Source organism: Neoarius graeffei, chromosome 17, assembly GCF_027579695.1.
Source record: "Neoarius graeffei isolate fNeoGra1 chromosome 17, fNeoGra1.pri, whole genome shotgun sequence".
In the NCBI taxonomy this organism is placed as follows: Eukaryota; Metazoa; Chordata; class Actinopteri; order Siluriformes; family Ariidae; genus Neoarius; species Neoarius graeffei.
This window is the reverse complement of record NC_083585.1, coordinates 65134285-65153347: the sequence shown is the minus strand read 5'-3', so window position 1 is coordinate 65153347 and position 19063 is coordinate 65134285. Positions and strand designations below refer to the sequence as shown.

The window sequence follows — 19063 nt, the reverse complement described above, 5'->3', positions numbered from 1 at the left end:
CCGGCCACGGGGCTCGAACCCAGGACCTTCTTGCTGTGAGGTGACAATGCTAACCACTACACCACCGTGCCACCCTACCAGTAACTTAAATACACAATACAAGTTACATGTATTAATCTAAATGCAGGTAACCGTGTTGTTTTTGTTGTTTTTTATCCAAATGAGAGTCAGAGCTTACCCGTCTGCGTTCTTGCTTCTTGAAGGCCGATCTTGTGGCCGATTGTTTCAAAACAATCTGATGTTCAGTTGTTCATTCAGTTCTCCGTTCATTCGCTTCTTCCACGTAAGGGCGAGATGGCAACAATATCCAGTTTAGAAATCAGACGGCTGCTCCACTCATTCTCCATTTTCTCCATACTGAGTACTCCACCATTACTGCTCGGCTCAGGCAATTACTAAAACCCGGGACGGGACATCGCCGGTTTTAGCAATAACCGCGGGGAGGTCACTGCCTGAGTGATATGTCACGTCCCCAGGGATGTGATTTTTTCACGAATTCGCGGAATTCCGCTTTTTTCACCTCAAAATTTGAAAAAAAAAAATTTTTCCGATTTTTCGCTCAAAAATCCGCATTCGTATCCTATTCGTTCCGACTTTCAGTAATTCTGTCATTCAGATGAAACGAGGTACGTGATTGGCCCATCGCTCTGTAACAACCAATGAACGCGCTTGTTAGATAGCTGTACGTAAGCTCGCTTCAAACAAAGATTTGAAAGATGGCAGCCTCCGTGATCGAGCGTAAAGATGCAAATCGAGTTAAAGAAATCGACAGAATAGTGAAAAACAAGTTCTGCTGGGAATTTTTGGAGAAAGAGGTTGCTACAGACGTTGGACATAAGACTGAGACATTTGTTCAGCAATTTCGTTCTTTGGGGAGAGGGCAGAGGTCTCTGGCTGTCAAGTTTGGGGATGCTGGGACCTCCCCTGCCCGAGCTACGAGCGTGCAAAGTTGGGCTGGAGCCCGGGATAGAAACGAAACCTAAGTGAGTGAACACAGTAGTTTTGAATATCCTTAAGTGAGTGAACACTGGGGTTCTGAATATCCTTAAGTGAGTGAACACTGTGGAGTTATGATTATCCGTTGGTGAGTGAACACTATAGAGTTATGTATATGAAGTTGACATTGCTAGAGTAGAAACTGCAGAAAAAAAAGTGACTGATATGCTGGAACTGGACATGGATGCTAGCATCTTTTTTCTTTGAGAGTTCCTGAAGACTTGTGGATGAATTCTTATGTTGCATCATGTTTGTTTGAAAAGGCACATTTAGGTATGTTCAACTTCTACAGTAATTGAAAGTATAAATTTTGTTTTTCCTTATACAATTTTCTATTTATTCTAATGCAGATGATTTAATTTAGAATTACATTTTTAGGTTTCATGTTTTGGCTTTTTCTCAGTTAAGAATCATTGAATTTACTATAGGGGCTCAGAGTTGCATGTTGACCATTAAATTGGCTTGAATTTGTTAATCATGACAAGTTTTTTTCTTGTGTGTTTGCTTGCCATTTTAGTACAATTTTTAAGTCAGAAAACCCCAGAACCCAGGAGCTTCGGGGGGCTTCACCCCCCTTGTCCCCCCACCAGGGCACTGCCCTGGACCAGCTGGGGGCCTGCGGCCCCCAGACCCCCGGCTAAAATTTTCAGATAATTTCACTAGCCCAAAATCACATCCCTGCATCCCATTCCATCCTGGGTTTTACCAACAACCCTTGGCTCAAACTGTGGGAGAGCTGGTGCCACTGAACTTACTTTCCTTTAAAAAAAAAAAATGAATAAATTTTCCTTTGCTTGTAGTTTTATTTAATTAATGGTGCTGCACCCTCTTTCAAAATGGGCTTATAGCCAACGCTCCTCAACAGATCAGAGGTTTCATACGAGCATAGACGTCGCCAGACCCATTTTAGGGTAGCTCCAGCCACCCTATCTTATGGCAAAGCCACCCTATATTTTTTGCCCTTTTTTAAATTATTTATATTTTTTTTCCCAAAAAAAAAAACAAAGGCAGTAAAGCACTGAACATGAGACATCAAGAACGCAAGTTAATCCGAACAACAGTTTCTGCTTGCTTATTTATTGTTTAATGCAATATTATTAATATCGTTATGATTCCTCCTCATTGGTTCTGTGTCAAGCGTCACGTCGAGTGGTAGGCTAGTAGGACTTAAAAAAAACTATGCGGGCATTCTGCAGCAGGCACGGTGCGGGCTTCCATTGAGTTGGGTTTGCAGAGAGTCAGAATTCTATGCTTTCATTTGCAGACACACACGGTGAGATTGTAATTTGATGTCAGTGGTTTGCATTTGCTTAACTTTACCTAGGCTATATTGAGCAATGGGTAGTGAGGAAAGACGATATTGTAGCTTTTCTATTTCAACTGTAAATCTGGCACGTTAGCATGGTGAACAAACTTACTAAGCTGTGTGGGTTGTAGCCTACTAGCATTAGTTTTTTGGCATGGGAAAAGATTATCTGTCTGTCTATCCTTTGGCTAGATGGATATACGAAGATTTTTTAAGAAAGGGAGTCAGCAGCGAGAGGCAAAGGAGCAGATGCTGAAGCTGTCTCGATTGAGGTCAGTAAAGGTCTACTACGAGCAACAATGTATTTTGGCCACATCATTGTGCAACGCAATAGACGCATTCGTCGAGACGTTGCAAATGTCGCCTTCTAATTGTATTATTGGGAAAGTGTCAGAACGTTGTGGCCGCCGAACTTTTTTTTTTCAAAAGGCATCTGAGTTGGGGGTGTCATGGCTCTGATGGCTAAGGCACCATACCATAAATCCGGGGACCCGGGTTTGATTCCGACCTGACGTCATTTCCCAATCCCTCCCCGTCTCTCTCTCCCACTCATTTCCTGTCTCTCTACACTGTCCTATCAAAAAAAAAAAAAAAGGCATCTGAGTTGGGCGTCTCAGTGTCTGAAGTGTCATGCTTATCAGTATGACATGCCTGATTAGAACGTGTATAACATGAACCCCCTGTTAAATTACACGTTTAAGGTAGAAAATCAAGTAATCCCTTTGCATTAGCAACCTGGGATAAAAACACAACACAAAGTGATGACCTATGCAAACTCAGGTATTTTCCCTCTTAGAGAGTGTTTTGCCCTTATTCTGGCCAATTTAACATGAACACACTGTGTGACGTGGAAATTGGCCTATATACAGTGCACAACAAAATATGAACTTAATTTATTATAACATCATTTCATTAAACAGCCGTATACTTCCCTTTATGCTGTAATACTAATAGTACTGTGGAAAATATGGTATACATTATATTGATATCGGCGCGCGCTGCGCGCGCACAATACCTTTTCTCCTCTGGGTGCTAAGCTACCCCTGTCTCTCAAACCTAGTGACGTCCTTGCATACGAGTCTTCAGTAAAATGTGCAGAGCAGAGGAGAGACCATTTCATAGACGCCGAATGTGCCTATGAACTTCTCTCAAAATGCATCCAAATCTCTGCAGTTTGAACATTCTTGGGCCATGAATGCAACATAAATCCACCTTCTGTCATGTTGCTGCACCGGCCAGCAACACATCTACGTGACATGGCGATAAATTAGCTCAAAATGGAAGCTGGAAGTTGCAGTTACCTCTGTGTTTTAGTATAGTGGAAATGGCGATGAGACCGATAGCCTTCCTGCTGTGACGTTACAGACGTCAAGGTCATTCAAAAGAAAGAGAGACAGGTGGTGTGTGTGTGTTCTGAGCTAGGTTTATTTCTGTCAAATGAGAGAGAGAGAGGGGGAGTGAAACACAGTGTTGACACTCTTGTTGTGAATACAAACTATGACAAGAAAGATGTGATTATTGTCCAGTATGAACCAAAAGTCTAGTTTTGAACATCACCTCTAACCAGAGAGAGAGAGAAAGGGGTGGTGTGTGTGTGTGTGTGTGTGTGTGTGTGTGTGTGTGTGTGTGTGTGTGTTTCTGAGATGAGGGTAAGATTTCTGTGAGAGAGAGTGAAGGATTTGAAGTTACTGTCCAGTTCAGAACTGAGAGACAACACGAACCAAAACTAACAATAATAACAAAGACAAGCTCTGATTCAACAGTGGCGTTATGTTTACACTCGGCAGATTTAGTCCTTACATCTCCTCTGTCCAAACTCCAAAGGGAGAGAGTGATGTTCCTACTTTGAGTCAGTGTGTGTGTTTGTGAAGTTGGACTGTGTAGTGAGTGAGTGAGTGAGGAGAGAGAGTATGATGTGATTTTTAAGTGGGTGAGTGCGAGTCTGAGTAGGTGGGTATTTGTATGTCTGTACGCAAGTGAGAGAGAGAGAGAGAGAGAGAGAGAGTAGATGAAATAAGTGAGTGAATGGGGTGGAGAGTTCTTATTTGTACAAGAACTTTGCTCGTCTGTCTGTCCCCGCATTGCTAGTTCAAAAGCACCACAACATTTAACACAGTCGATGATCTTAGATAAAATATGACAGTTTTTATTGACCTCTTCATTGTGCCTTCTTCCAGCAATGCGGTGCCTATCGTCTAGCTGCGCCGCTATGCTAATCCTTCCAAGCACAGCTAGCTTTACGCAGTTTCCCATGTGAACTCTTGATCTTTCCTGCTTTTTGATGCGTTCAGAGAGCTGCTTTAAGTCAGTTTGTCCAGACTGTGTCCACGTCAAATCACACCTGTCACTTTTGAAAAGGATGCAGGGGAAACAAAAAAGTGCATTGGCTGTTCCACAGCCTGTCAGCCACGACTTGCGCTGGAACCAACTCCTGCAAAAAGTCCTGTTGTAGGCTTTAACTTTCTCCTTGGTTGGCTGGGTGATGTTTATTTCGGGCTGGTCGGGTCCCAGCTCCTTAACACGGATTTTTTTCCACCATCGTCCTTCTTGCGAAATGGTAGTTCAAAGATCTCGCTGAATTTGGTGGAAGCTGCCCCTCAGCTGTCATCGTCGCCATCATCTCTCTGACTGACTCACCTGAGACCTCATGTTTGTCACCATAGCAACCAAAACTCCCACATTTTCTGTAACGGGGGCGAAATTTCCAGCGCCCCAAAACCATTAAATTCGGCGATGCTGATTGGCCAAATATTTATTATTTTTCCCTAGCAACCATACATGATTGGCTATTTCGCTGCACTTCTGGGGTGTTTAGACGAGTGTCCAAGAAGAGAAATGATACGAGTCTGTCAGTGGAAATTCACTGTTGAATGAGAGTCAGTTGGTGGAAATGTCTCATCTCATTCTCATTATCTCTAGCCGCTTTATCCTTCTACAGGGTCGCAGGCAAGCTGGAGCCTATCCCAGCTGACTACGGGCGAAAGGCGGGGTACACCCTGGACAAGTCGCCAGGTCATCACAGGGCTGACACATAGACACAGACAACCATTGACACTCACATTTACACCTACGGTCAATTTAGAGTCACCAATTAACCTAACCTGCATGTCTTTGGACTGTGGGGGAAACCTGAGCACCCGGAGGAAACCCATGCAGACACGAGGAGAACATGCAAACTCCACACAGAAAGGCCCTCGCCAGCCACGGGGCTCGAACCCGGACCTTCTTGCTGTGAGGCGACAGCGCTAACCACTACACCACCATACCGCCCCCATTGATAACATTTGTTTATATATATTTTTTCCCCTCCACATCTGGGAGGGCAGTGCCCGAGCGCCCCCTATAGGCCAGCCGCTACTGGTCTCAAGGCATTTATAAACAAAAAATGAGGCCATGGTTCTGCGTATCTCCTTTAAGCAGGTTAATTGAAACACAGCTACTCTTCACTCCTCACCTTAATAGTGTCCACAGTCTGTTTCAGCTCCTGCACCTCCTTCTGCTTCTCCTGGATCCTCTGCTGGGATTTCATCTGCTCCTCCTTTAGCTCATTCTATGACCAAATGAAATACGTTTTAAATACATTTCATCATCTTCTACACAATTAAAACCAAAATGAAAAAAACTAAACTAAAAAAGGCAATAAAAACATTTCAATGAAAACTAGAAATATCGCCTCGAGAACTAACTAAAATTAAAAGACACCCAAAATGAAGTAACTTCTATCTTCATATGTTTGCACCATTTATGATATTATAAGTTTAGTTTTCTGTGAAAATGTCAACTGATTATTTCAATGTTATTTGTGTGACAGAAACATCAAGGTAATTTAGCAATATTCTCTGGAGTGAAACTGTTCAAAAGGCAGCTGTGACTTTCAATGGGATTCACAGACAGACTGATCTGAGAAAAAACGCGATGAGTGCTTCCGGGAATGTGAAAGAGCCGCCAGATTCATTGCAACTGGCGTTTGGTGGACTGGGGTGCGATCATGGATTAAAAGGAGTTCTAGATGAGTGTGAAACTAATGATTTGGAGGAGTTTTAAGAAGGGCGGCACGGTGGTGTAGTGGTTAGCGCTGTCGCCTCACAGCAAGAAGGTCCTGGGTTCGAGCCCCGGGGCCGGCGAGGGCCTTTCTGTGTGGAGTTTGCATGTTCTCCCCGTGTCCGCGTGGGTTTCCTCCGGGTGCTCCGGTTTCCCCCACAGTCCAAAGACATGCAGGTTAGGTTAACTGGTGACTCTAAATTGACCGTAGGTGTGAATGTGAGTGTGAATGGTTGTTTGTGTCTATGTGTCAGCCCTGTGATGACCTGGCGACTTGTCCAGGGTGTACCCCGCCTTTCGCCCGTAGTCAGCTGGGATAGGCTCCAGCTTGCCTGCGACCCTGTAGAAGGATAAAGCGGCTAGAGATAATGAGATGAGATGAGATGAGTTTTAAGAAGAGAATGACAGTGAGAGTACTATAAAAGTGAAGGTGAAGATAAGTCAGGTAAATGGAATTTGGTTCAAAGAGCATCGAAGAAAAGGTGAAAGCTAAACAAGATGAAGCGAAAAGATCGAGGACTGATGTTAAAGTTGTGATCTGATTTCAAACCCCTTGTATACTAAACCCATTGAAAGTCAGTGAAGCCATTTATAGGCAAGTAGGTGAAGTTCGCTCCGTCACAACGTTAAAAGATGGTAACCTGTTAGTTGTTTGTCAAGATAGAGATCAGAGAATGGGATTAATGAAGCTTAAAACTTTACTGGGGAAACACGTTAAAGTCCAAGACTGGGAAGAAAGAGGTAAAGTAATGGCGGTGATATCAGGTGTATCGACTGACTTGTTAGAGGACGATATTAAAAGCAATGTTAAAGGAGTTAAAATCAACAAAGTCAAGCGTTTGCCAGTAATTAGGAATGGAACTAAAGGACCAAGTTTGTCTGTCTTGTTAGTGTTGGATGAGGTTAAGATGCCTGAGCGGATCATGATTGGATATTTAAGTTATATGACGAGGCCTTACATCCACCCACCAATTAGATGCTTTAAATGTCACATTTAAATATGGACACATTTCTTCTGTGTGCAAGTCAAAACCTAGGTGTGCTGGTGAACATGAATATGGTAAATGTGAGGAAGGAACAAAAATCAAGTGCTGTAACTGTGGAGGTGAACACAGTGCGGCCTAGAAAGGGTGCGAGATGTATAAAAGAGCAATTCAAGTGCAAAGTGTAAAGGTGAAAGAGAGCGTTACTTATGCCACAGCTATTAAAAAGGTTGACAAAGAAAACCAAGCAAAATCAATGGTTAAAAGAAGTATGACTCCTGTAGTTTTACCCCCCGAGTCAAACTCAAATGACTCTGAAATGCTGTAAAGTAACTGAAGAGACTTTAATTGTGGATAAGAAAAATTCAAAGCTAAAAAGTCAGCTTCACGCTCTGAACGAAGGATCCTTAACAACAGGTCAGCCCCATTTAGGAATGTTAACCAGTATGCAATATAAGTAGAGCAGTACTTACTGCAAAGTAAGTTACAAAAGGTATCATTGAATTGGTCAACATTATTCTTACCACTGATAATGGGCTTTGGACTGGAGACTTGATTATGTCAGTGTTTGTGTTTCACCTCATACATTTAGGAACACCTCATACATTTAGGGATACAGCGCCCAGATTATGCATGCTATATTGGCATGTGTGGTATTGCTGGATACCCCACCTTTCCAACAAGCCATCATACATATTTCTATGACCATCACTGACAAAGCAACTACAAAGTAAATGAGCGCATTCTGCATTTATATAAATTTTTTTTCATGTCCGCCTGTTTTAGGTATGTGTTCCTAGGTCCCTAAATGCCACATACGTTAAAATATTCACATCCAAGTTTTTCTAGTAAGTAAAGCAACATCCTGACTATAATCATGCCAAATTTTAAAGCTCTCTGAGCTTGTGTTACTTCTCTACAGCAGTTTATGTGTCTTAAGTCCCATACGGCCAGGCCATATTTTAGGTCTTTTTTAGTTTTGGGGTGTATAACATCTATCAATTTAACAGTCTTTGCAGCAAAATATTTTTTATCCAAGAATCCATTTCATATGGAGACCTTAAAGATGAAGAAAAACATTGTTGGGTTTAGTTCTACCTCCGGTAGGGGTAGCTCGAAAACTAAAGCACTTTTTGGCAGTTTGTCACTAGCCTATATATTATTTGATTATGTATTAGAAATCAAAATGTGAGACTTGAAGAGAATTGGTTTCCAAGATGGAAAATGAGAGAAGCAAATTATATAGCATGAAGGCAAGCGGTAGGCTGATGGGAAGAATATGAGTAATGATGTTGATGAGTTAAACTCAATGATTACAAATATATTATGTGAGTCAGCAGAAGAGGTTCTTGGCAAATCTTCTGGGATGAGGAAAAAGAGAATGGTACCTTGGTGGTCAGATGATTGTAAGGAAGCAATTAAAGCTAGAAATAAAGCTTTCAAAATTGTTAAATCAAACCATTCCTATACCAATTTAATGGAATACAAAAAAAAAATCACATTCAAAGGTTAAAAGAATTATAAGAGAAGCTAAAAGGAAATATTGGCGTGATTTCTGTTCTAAAATAGGGGCAGAAGCCAAAGTGGATGATATTTGGAGCATGATTAAAAAGATGGGAGGCATTAGAACTTAACTGATGAAGAATTGTCTTGGAGAGTTAAAGTAATAGATGAGAATAAAGGATTACTGGAAAAGCAGGTAATAAGTGAGAGTGTACTTGATAAGGATTTTACATTATTTGAGCTTTGGAGAGCGTTAAATGGGGTTAGGAACACTTCACCAGGGAAAGATGGTATATGTTATAAAATGATTAATGAAGTCAATGACTTGGCTAAATATGTAATTTTAAGTCTTTTTAATAAGATTTGGGAGCAAGGTAGATTGCCTTTGTGTTGGAAACATTCTGTAATGATTCCGATTGGAAAACCAGGGAAGGATAAAACTGAAGTTAAAAGTTATAGGCCAATAGCATTAACATCTAATTTATGTAAGATTATGGAAAGAATGATCACTAGAAGGCTAGTGTAAGAAACTGAAAAAAAGAGGTCTTGTCTCCCCACACCAGAGCGGGTTCCGTAGTGGACCCTATTGTATGTTTAGAAAATGAAATAAGGAAAGCACAAGTCAATAACGAATCATTTTTAGCAACATTCTTTGATATAAAGCGTATGATATGCTATGGAAGGAGGGGTTGTTAATTAAGCTGAATAGGATGGGTATTGGTGGCAAGATGTTTAACTGGATTAGAGACTTCCAAAAGGACAGAACAATAGAAGTATGAGTTGGGGTTAACTTCTCTAACATCGATTCAATAGAAAATGGAACATCTCAAGGTAGTGTATGCAGTCCAGTACTGTTCAACATTATGATTAATGATGTTTTTAATAAAATAGATGACATTAGAATCAATAGAGCATTATATGCTGATGATGGAGCTTGTGGATAAAAGGACAAAATATTGATATTAGAACTAAAATGCAAGATGCAATATTAGAGCTATCAACAAGGTAGAAAAATGGGCATGTGAGTGGGGTTTTCATTTGTCTGTAGAAAAGACTCAAATTTATTTGTTTTTCAAAGAAAAGAGTAAGTCCCACACTAGAGCTTAAGTTGTATAACCAGTCCTTAGAGCAAGTTAATATTGTTAGGTACTTGGGAGTTTGGGTTGATGTCAAGTTAACATTTGAGGAACATATTCAGAAAATAATTGAGAAATGCAAAAAGGGCATTAATGTTTTGAAATGTTTATCAGGGTACAACTGGGGAGCCTCAGGGATGTCCCTTAAAAGAATTTATATTGCACTGATGAGATCAGTTTCAGATTATGGCTGTATTGTGTATCTTTCAGCATCTAAGACATTGCTTAATGAACTCAATAGAATGCAGGCTAAAAGTCTCAGGACATGTTGTGGTGCATTTAGAACTTCTTCCATACCAATGTTGCAAGTAGAATCAGGAAAAATGCCCTTAAGCCTCAGACGTCTTAAGTTGAGTATGGCTTACTGGATTAATTTAAATGGACATGAGGCATCACGCCCTACTAAAAAAGTTCTCAATGAGTGTTGGGAGTATGGTAGATCCCAGATTTGTAGCTTTGGATGGGATGGTAACAAATTAGCAAATCAATTGGGAATAGATGATATCATTTGTAGTAAGACTGTGCCCCTGGTAACAACTCCACCTTGGTTGTTTTGCTCCCCTACAGTGATCATGGAAACCAAAGAGATAGCTAAATCTGGAGGAGTGTATCAGAACGTAGAGCAATATTTAGGAAGTAGGTACTATAATACAACACAGGTTTATACAGATGCATCTAAAGATTCAGAGGGTAAAACAGGTATTGCAGTTTATATCCCCATTACAAAATCTCTATTAAAAAGAGAACATCAGACCATCTGTCTATATTTGCAGCTGAAATGACAGCCATTATTATTGCATTACAGTGGATAGAAGAAACTAGGCCCCCTAAAGCAGTTATTTGTTCTGATTCTATGTCATCTCTCACATCTGTTCAAAGTGGAGAATCGTCATGCCGACAGGACTTATTGAATGAAATTAATAATATCTTATTTGCAATCAGTCAACAGGGAATATCAATCCAGTTTGTATGGGTTCCAGCCCATAAAGCAGTCGGTGGCAATGAGGAAGCAGACAAGCTGGCAAAAGAGGCAACCAAAGAAGAGGAGGTTCAGTTAAGTATTCCACTCAGTAGATCAGAAGTTAATGTGCATATTCTGGACCAATTTCGTTTTTTTATATGAAAGTATGTCCCTTTACACACTCATCCAGAAGGGTAATTTTTCACAAGGCCATCTGTCTACAGCAGAAAAAATAAAAAAATAAAACGCGTCTGGAAAAATCCCAAGGGAGTCTGATAGCCAGAATCGTGACGTCACCTGCGGAAGCGCCGGCAGGCTGCGAGAGCTTGTGCGGTTTCAGTGCACAGCCTGTGTAGACCAAGCGCTCCCATTTCTCTCTCATTGTCCGGTCTTTTGGAAAACGATGAGTACTAATCCCGCAGATGATGTCACGAAAATAAATGTTTGCCGGGAAATTCAAATGCCAAGTTTTTTCAGTGGCAGACCAATTCGCCTCAAATGGCTTGATTTCAACTGAATTTTTCTGGTATTGCGCAAGGTAAAAAACAAACAAAAAAATGCAGAATGTTACAGATATTTGACCAAAGTTTAATATAAAATAGAATTACATTGATCTTGCTCCTGAATTTACCCGGTGATATGCACTTTAAGGTACTCATTAAACAAAGTTAACATATGGCAAGCTGAATTGGATAAGGAGAAGAAAGGTAGACACTTGTATAATATACAAAAAGATATCTCAAGTAGCAAACCTAGTTACCCAAACAGACAGGAGGAGGTTTGGTTTACAAGACTGAGAATAGGCCATACTGGATTAAATAACAGCTTATACGTTGTGAACAAACATCCATCTGGAAAATGTGAACTTTGTGGCGTGAGAGAGGATGTAGATCATGTTCTTTTAAGGTGCTTAAAATTCTACAGACAAAGAGAAAAACTGAAGAGGGAAGTGAACGCAGTCAAGAAAGCCTTTTCTTTAGACACCTTATTAGGTGAGCCGAGGTCAGAAAACATCACTTGTGCTATGATAACATTTATCAAAGAAACAAAATTAGCAAATAGGATTTAGTTTGTTGTTTTGTGTTCTTTTTCCTTTTTATCCAATTTTTCTTTGAAATGACATCCATTTGATTGCACCTCAGTCCAGTAGATGGCGGTAATACACTCTGCTTGTAAACTGCCATAAAACCTGACAGAAGAAGACTGATCTGAGAGCAGTGCGTGTCATCACTGTTCCCTTTTATTTCTCAGTGAGTTTAGAGGGGGGAGACATGCACAGTGCACATCTGGATTCATGGGAGTTATTTATTTGTTCAGCAGTAAGATCCAGAGTCATAGTCAGGTTTACTTCTTTAAGGTGCTGTGTGTACATTCAAAACCACACCCAATTCCACTGGATTAAAGGAACCATCAGTGAACATTGGGATTGAACTTCATCAATCTAGTGAATGTTCACATTAACGCCGAGTTTTGACCAAAATCTCTGCAGAGATTTGAACTTTCCAGAATCGGGATCATTCATCCCAAAGAAGTTTTCAGAAATGGACCACAAATCCACTCACATTCAGAAAGATAAAGATTTTTTTTAACGTGTAGATCATTAAATGTTATGAAATATGATATCCAGTTACAGAGCTTTAACACAGTCACGTGAGCACTTTAGCTGTAAAATGCTGGAAGAAGGTTGTTGCGGGTTGGCTGTTTAAAGCAGACTGACTGGTCTGACCTCTAACATGTCTTTACATATTACTGTTTGACTGGAAATAAAAATTTACTTCACAGAGAATGACAGTCAGAGAACCAATTAAATCCACTGAATAGAAATTAGATTAGAAATAGAATTTGTATAAAATGACTTGGAAAAGAAGAATGATGTCCAGTTCTCACCTGTTTTTCATTTCTTTCTGCTTTAGTTGAAACTGTATCATGACCTTTATGTTCATCCACTGTACACAAATAACAGATGAAGCTTTGGTCAGTACGACAGAAGATCTCGCTCAGTTTGTCATGTTCAGAGCAGATCTTCTCTTGGAGCTCTGCACAGGCTTCAACTAACTTGTGCTTCTTAAAGGCAGGAGACTGATAATGAGGTTTAAGATGATCTTCACAATAGGAGGCCAGACACACCAGACAGGAATTAGTGGCTTTGCGTTTTCTCCCAGTGCAGGAATCACACTCCACATCTCCAGGTCCAGCGTAACAGTGAGCAGGAGAAGCAGCTTGGAGTTCAGTCTTTTTCAGTTTGTCCACCACTTCAGCCAGCATGTCGTTCCTGCACAGAACAGGCCTTGGAGTGAAAGTCACTCTGCACTGGGGGCAGCTGTAGACGCCCTTCACATCCTCCTGATTCCAGAATCCATTAATACACACCTTACAGAAACTGTGTCCACAGTGAATAGTCACAGGATCCTTCAGGAGATCCAGACACACTGAACAGCTGAACTGATCCACAGAAAAATGATCTACTGAAATACCAGCCTCTGCCATTTTCCTGTACTGAGAGAGAGAAAGACTCTGAACTTTCTGCTGAGTTTAGTTTTCTCTGAAATGAACTTCCTGCTTCCGTGTGGCAGAGAGAGTGGGCATGGCTTTAAAGAGAGGGCTCCTTTTTTGTAATGTGTAAGGCGTGGCCTGGCTATGTTCGCAAATTGCTATTCAGTGTGAAGAGATTTGAAACAGTGTGTGTGTATTTCCTACAGGGCGTATAGACTTGAACAATCTTACCAGTGATAGTTTAAATGAACAATGAACACATCTCTCTCTCTCTCCCTCTCTCTCTCTCATGAACAGGATTCTGAAGTGATTAATTGATCTGACCATCCATCCATCCATCCATCCATTATCTGTAACTGTAATTAAAAACATCTTTAATATTGAATTTGTTGTAATATTTGCACAGAGTTTACTTACATTCTATTTAAATTTCTGATCCCATTCTGAAACCATAATAATCTAATAAACTACAAAATGATCAAGCAGTAGAAATAAAATTATCAAAAAAAAATGCCCAAGGATAAAATGAAAAAGCAGAAGGGGAAAAGTGTGTGTGTGTGTGTGTGTGTGTGTAAGTACATTCTAAAAATAAATCTATAGTGGAAGTGTTTCTGACCAAAGTTAAAAATTAAAAAATAAAAAGTTCTCATCTCATTTCCTGACTTAAGATAACATCCTCAACATAACATCACATCTCCATTATAACATCAGCTGTAGTATTTCTCCTTGCAGCATCTTCTGTAGCTCTTTCATCAAAGAGCCTCCACACAGCAGAAGTTTGTGGCTCCTCCTCCACTTGGCCCTCTAATGGTGGAGCTGGCTGGCTGCTGGGGGTGCATTTTGCTGCTGTGGTAGTTATTCTCTGAAGTGCCTCGTCAACAGCTCTGTTGTCACTGAATGCAAGCTTTTTAAACCTAGGATCCGGTAATGTGGTTTCTGAGAGGACAGTGTTGAACTCCATACGCAGAAATTTTCGGTCCATGGCTGAACAACGAGCCACAACCAATTCCTTTACTTTCTGCACGGTTACTGTCAGTTGGTGTTGGGCTGTCACAGGTTGAAGACCTTTGCAAAGCAGGAGCATTTTGGAGGCTGTGACATAGCTGAAGGAGAGAAAACAGCAACTTTTAAAATTAGGATTTTTAAAAATTATGCAGCATATTGCTTTTTTCAATTTAGTTTTGTCAATCATATGTGTTGTTTCTGCAATGTATAATAGTGACTGAATAGTAGTAGAGAAAAAACAATTGTCCAAGGTACCTGTCTGCACTTATCTCCACAGTCACCCCCTCAAATGGTTGCAGGACAGTGCAGACCTCTTTCACGAGCTCCCATTCCTCTTGACTGAACGTATCAACAGGTGCGTTGATGAGGGCCAGGGTGGAGATCAAGTCAAGTTTATTTGTATCGCGCTTTTAACAATAAACATTGTCACAAAGCAGCTTTACAGAATTTGAACGACTTAAAACATGAGCTAATTTTATCCCTTATCTATCCCCAATGAGCACGCCTGTGGTGACAGTGGCAAGAAAAAACTCCCTCAGACAACATGAGGAAGAAACCTCGAGAGGAACCAGACTCAAAAGGGAACCCATCCTCATTTGGGCAAGAGACAACATGACTATAACATTAACAGTCCTAACATAAAGTCAGCTTTGTTGCTGCTATAACCCCCCCACCGACGGAAACCCGAGCGCAAAACCGTTCATGACAACCGCAGTCCCAAAGTCAGCAAGTCAACTGCAGTCCCCTGCCACAAAAGCACTGCTGCAAGAGTCCAGAGTGTCCTCCAGGCGCGACCCCCAACTGTCCACATGGGGCCACCCTCCACAGGAGCAATGCGATGAGACTCCAACCAGACACAGGGCACCAGGATGGATCAGGCAGGTCCGAGGAGTAGAAGAGGTCAGCATCTCGATCCCCAGTCCTCTCAATAACTGCCGGCAACCGGCGATTTTGCCGCCTACAAACGCTCCATTGCCGGCTACTCACAGTGGTTTTTCAAATAATTTAAATTCATAAGTTTTTACTTCATAATTTACTTCATAAAAATAAAAATTTCCCCCATCTATTTTTATAAGACATTCTTTTATTCCCTCAAAAATCGGTTGTTTTAGACAGTAGGCCTAAGAATTCTGTTCGGGTATGCGGACAGCCTAGACTTGACAGATATATTGCGGTATGCATGCACGTGTGTTATATGTAACTGTGGTGTTCACCCGGGGCTGTTCAACACTACCTTAGGCTTACAAAAAGCTGAAAAATGTCGGGGAAGCGCCAGGCAAACATCAGTGACTTTTTTTTTTTTAAAGCTGTGAAAAACTGGTTGGCAGCTAAACCTAGGAGAAAGCTGCCTCCAGTGAAGGTTCATCAGGAAACCACTGCTACAAAACAGACCATGCAAGCAGAAATGCAGACACTTGGCAGTCTTCTGAATTTAGATGCCTGTGACAATGAAGAAGACATGTATGAAGAGGATTACAGTGATGAGGAATTTGATGGCTTCTGAACAATTTCCAATAATAGATCATAAATATTTTTATGAATGCTATAAGCTGTGACTGTGAATGATATTTACTAAAGTTCTGTTAGAATATTTCAATACAATTGACTTGCTTATAATAGTTTGAAATACAAATGATGTACAGTATTTGTCACTTTTTCTAAGTTCTAATGAATAACTGATTGAAATTTTATTCTTGTGTCAGTCTTTTTTTATTTTTAAAATTTATATTTGTACATATAAACACATTAAATGATCTTCAGATCATGAATATAATTTTTGTATCCAAATTTTGCATTCAGGATCACTCAGAATTTACCATGTAACATCTACATTTTCAAAATTTTCCGGGGGAGGACCCCCGGACCCCCCTCTTTTTTATACATCACGGCGGCGGCTAACGCAGCCTCCACTCAGCTTATGCTTAACCTCTGCCTACTCCTCTTTCTTACTTGCCCCTTTCTCAGAAATATATTGAGAGGGCTGGATCCCAGGACCGACATGTAACTCAGAGGGACAGATTTGGGGGGAGGAGAAAAAAGAAAACCTGGCATCTGGAGATGATGGCATCTTTTGTTTCAAGAATGCGTTTCAACATATAAAATGTTGAGTTCCACCTGGTAGTACACTCTTGTTTGGGCCTCAGTTCGGGCAACTCCATCTGGCGCTGTGTGGACTTCAGTCTCTCTGCAGCTACTGTGCTTCTGTGGAAAAACTCCACAATAGCCTTTACCTTGTCCACGGTTGTTTTCACCACCTTCAGGGAATCTCTTATCAGGTTTAATATATGCGCCAGACATGGGTGGTGGGTCCACTTCAGATTTTTTATGGCTTTGGTGATGTTTGCAGCATTATCACTCACACAGCATACCACTTTGTCCTGTACTTGCCACTCACTTACCACTCTTAATAGCTCCTCTACCAAGTTTTCTGCAGTGTGTCTGTCAGTGAACTCAAAGCAGTCCAGCAGGCAAGATGTCATCTTGTAATTTTCAATAAAGTGGCAAATGACGGACATGAAAAAGCAGGTGGTTCTAGAGGTCCAGCAGTCAGTTTTCAGGCAAACTGATGGAGCTTTTTTCACCCTGTCTTGCCATAATGCATGTTCTGTGTCATATAGTTTTGGGATCATTGTTAGGGACAGTGTTTTTCTACTGGGTAGAGTGTACGTGGGATTTAAGGCTTTGACAAAACTTTTAAAACCTTTGTCCTCCACAATGGAAAAGGGCTGGAAATCAGTGGCAATCATTTTAGCCAACTCCTCATCAATACTGTGCTGTTTGGCTGGGGTCATCTGCTTTGGTATGAACTGACTTATTTTGCTTTGAGTTGCAGTAGGAGGGGTTATTATACTTGCACTACTAGTAGCTGCTGCAGCAGTTGTTGGTTTGGGACCAGACACACCAGGGTCAGTAGACGTTGAGCCAGCTTGCCCTCTCTCCTCCAACTGCACTGTGGGATGGACAGTTCTGATGTGTCTGTGCAGGTTTGTGGTGGAACCTGCTCTTACTGTTATTTTCATTTTACAGTGAAGGCACTCTGCTCTGCTATTCCCAATATTTTAAACTGCAGCCAGATGCTGCTTCGTTTACGGGTGTCAGTCATATTTACGTGTTTTTGCAACGCACTCGCACTGTCCTCCTCACTGCTGTCTACTGTCTCACTCACTGACGGGGATGGACAGATGCTCCACCTGACTGTCGTGTCTGTCCCTCTCTCTGTTTTCACATAATGGTATGATCCTATATCCTCACATGTGATTGGCCACAAGGCCACCATGCTGCCAATCAAAACAAAGTTCTGCCGTGAGCAGAGCTGAGCCACTGAGAGTGAGAGCTGAGCAGCAAAAGGAAAAAAAAAGTGGGGAGCCGGCTCTCACTCGATGGGAGTTGGCTCTTCTGATTCACTACAAAGCTGCACATGACACATCACTAAATGATAAAGGAGACTGCTTCCAGGTTGTTGGAATTATTCCTGTTTCCCAAACCATGTTAAATAGTCTCAAAACTACATCACATGAACTATTATTCAGATGTTCCAGCATGCTATAGCTAATACCATCTTTCCCTGGGGAACTTTGCTTTACCTTCATGATGGCGCTATTTAACTCAAATAGACTGAAGGGTAAGTCTAGACTATCACCGTCCTAATGTAGTTTTCCTCACCTCAACACCTGGATTTAATGCCAGTGTATTATCCCTAGATTGTCAAGCCATATTTGACAGAGTCTCTAAGCTGTGAATTTTAACAAATGTTTGTGCCAATAGCTCTGCTTTGCCTGTTTGTAACTCCTATTTTATTATTTTGGTTTAACACTGGTATTTCATACCTTCTTCTTATACCACTCATTTTTCTGATCGTTCCCCAGACATCTGATAGCTGCGTTTCCCTGCCTATGCTACTGCAGTAGTGTCTCCAATATGTACGTTTTGTTATTCTAATAGTTCTTTGAACTATTGCTTGTGCTCTTTTATACTGAATTGATGTTTCTAATGAACTTTCTTTAATTGTCAAAGCTTCATTTCTTCTTTTGACAGCTTTTCTACAATTTTCATCCCATTCTCTCTGCCTCCTACTGCCTTTGGAATTGTTTCCTCTGCTGTCTGTATGATTGCTGTCACCAACTTATTATTAAACTCATCTACACCAGTAATATCCTCCCTTACCAGTTCTTCACATCTTATTTTATTTAATATTTGAAATTTGTCCCAGTTGACTTCTTTGAAATTCCACCTTGGTATCCCCATTGATATTTGGGTCTGTCTCAGAAACTGGGTACTGTGGGGGTCCCCCACTAAATATACTCACACTCAATAAACTATCTGTTTTTGAATGGTGATGTTGGTTTTAATTTGAAATAAAATGATGAAAGAAATAATACAGATAAAATAAAATTTTTGATGTGAATACTCCTATTCAGAATTTGGCAAAAATTTTGCAAATTTGTGGAAAAATGGTGGCTTGATCTGGGACATGATAAATGGTTGACTACATCGCATTCCCTTAAAAAGGTTGTCGTCCACTGCAAAGTCTACAGTTATCACTGATTGTATTTTAAGTTGTAACTTTATACACCTAAGGATTGGTGCACTCACAGAATAATTATAACCGTAATAAAACATCATGTAAAATATTTGATCA

At 40.8% G+C, this 19063-nt stretch overlaps 1 protein-coding gene across 1 annotated transcript in view; it reads right to left on the bottom strand.

Moving 5' to 3' along the window:
- The window catches only part of LOC132864431 (tripartite motif-containing protein 16-like), an 82693-nt gene extending 69230 nt beyond the window's left edge, over positions 1–13463 (bottom strand). The window contains exons 1-2 of the mRNA XM_060897847.1: positions 12814–13463; positions 5757–5852 (exon numbers count right to left, since the gene is read on the bottom strand). Coding sequence (XP_060753830.1) covers positions 5757–5852; positions 12814–13413 — 696 coding nt within the window. The 5' untranslated portion in view covers positions 13414–13463. The remainder of the gene's footprint in view (positions 1–5756; positions 5853–12813) is intronic.
- Between the last annotated feature and the right edge of the window lie 5600 nt (positions 13464–19063).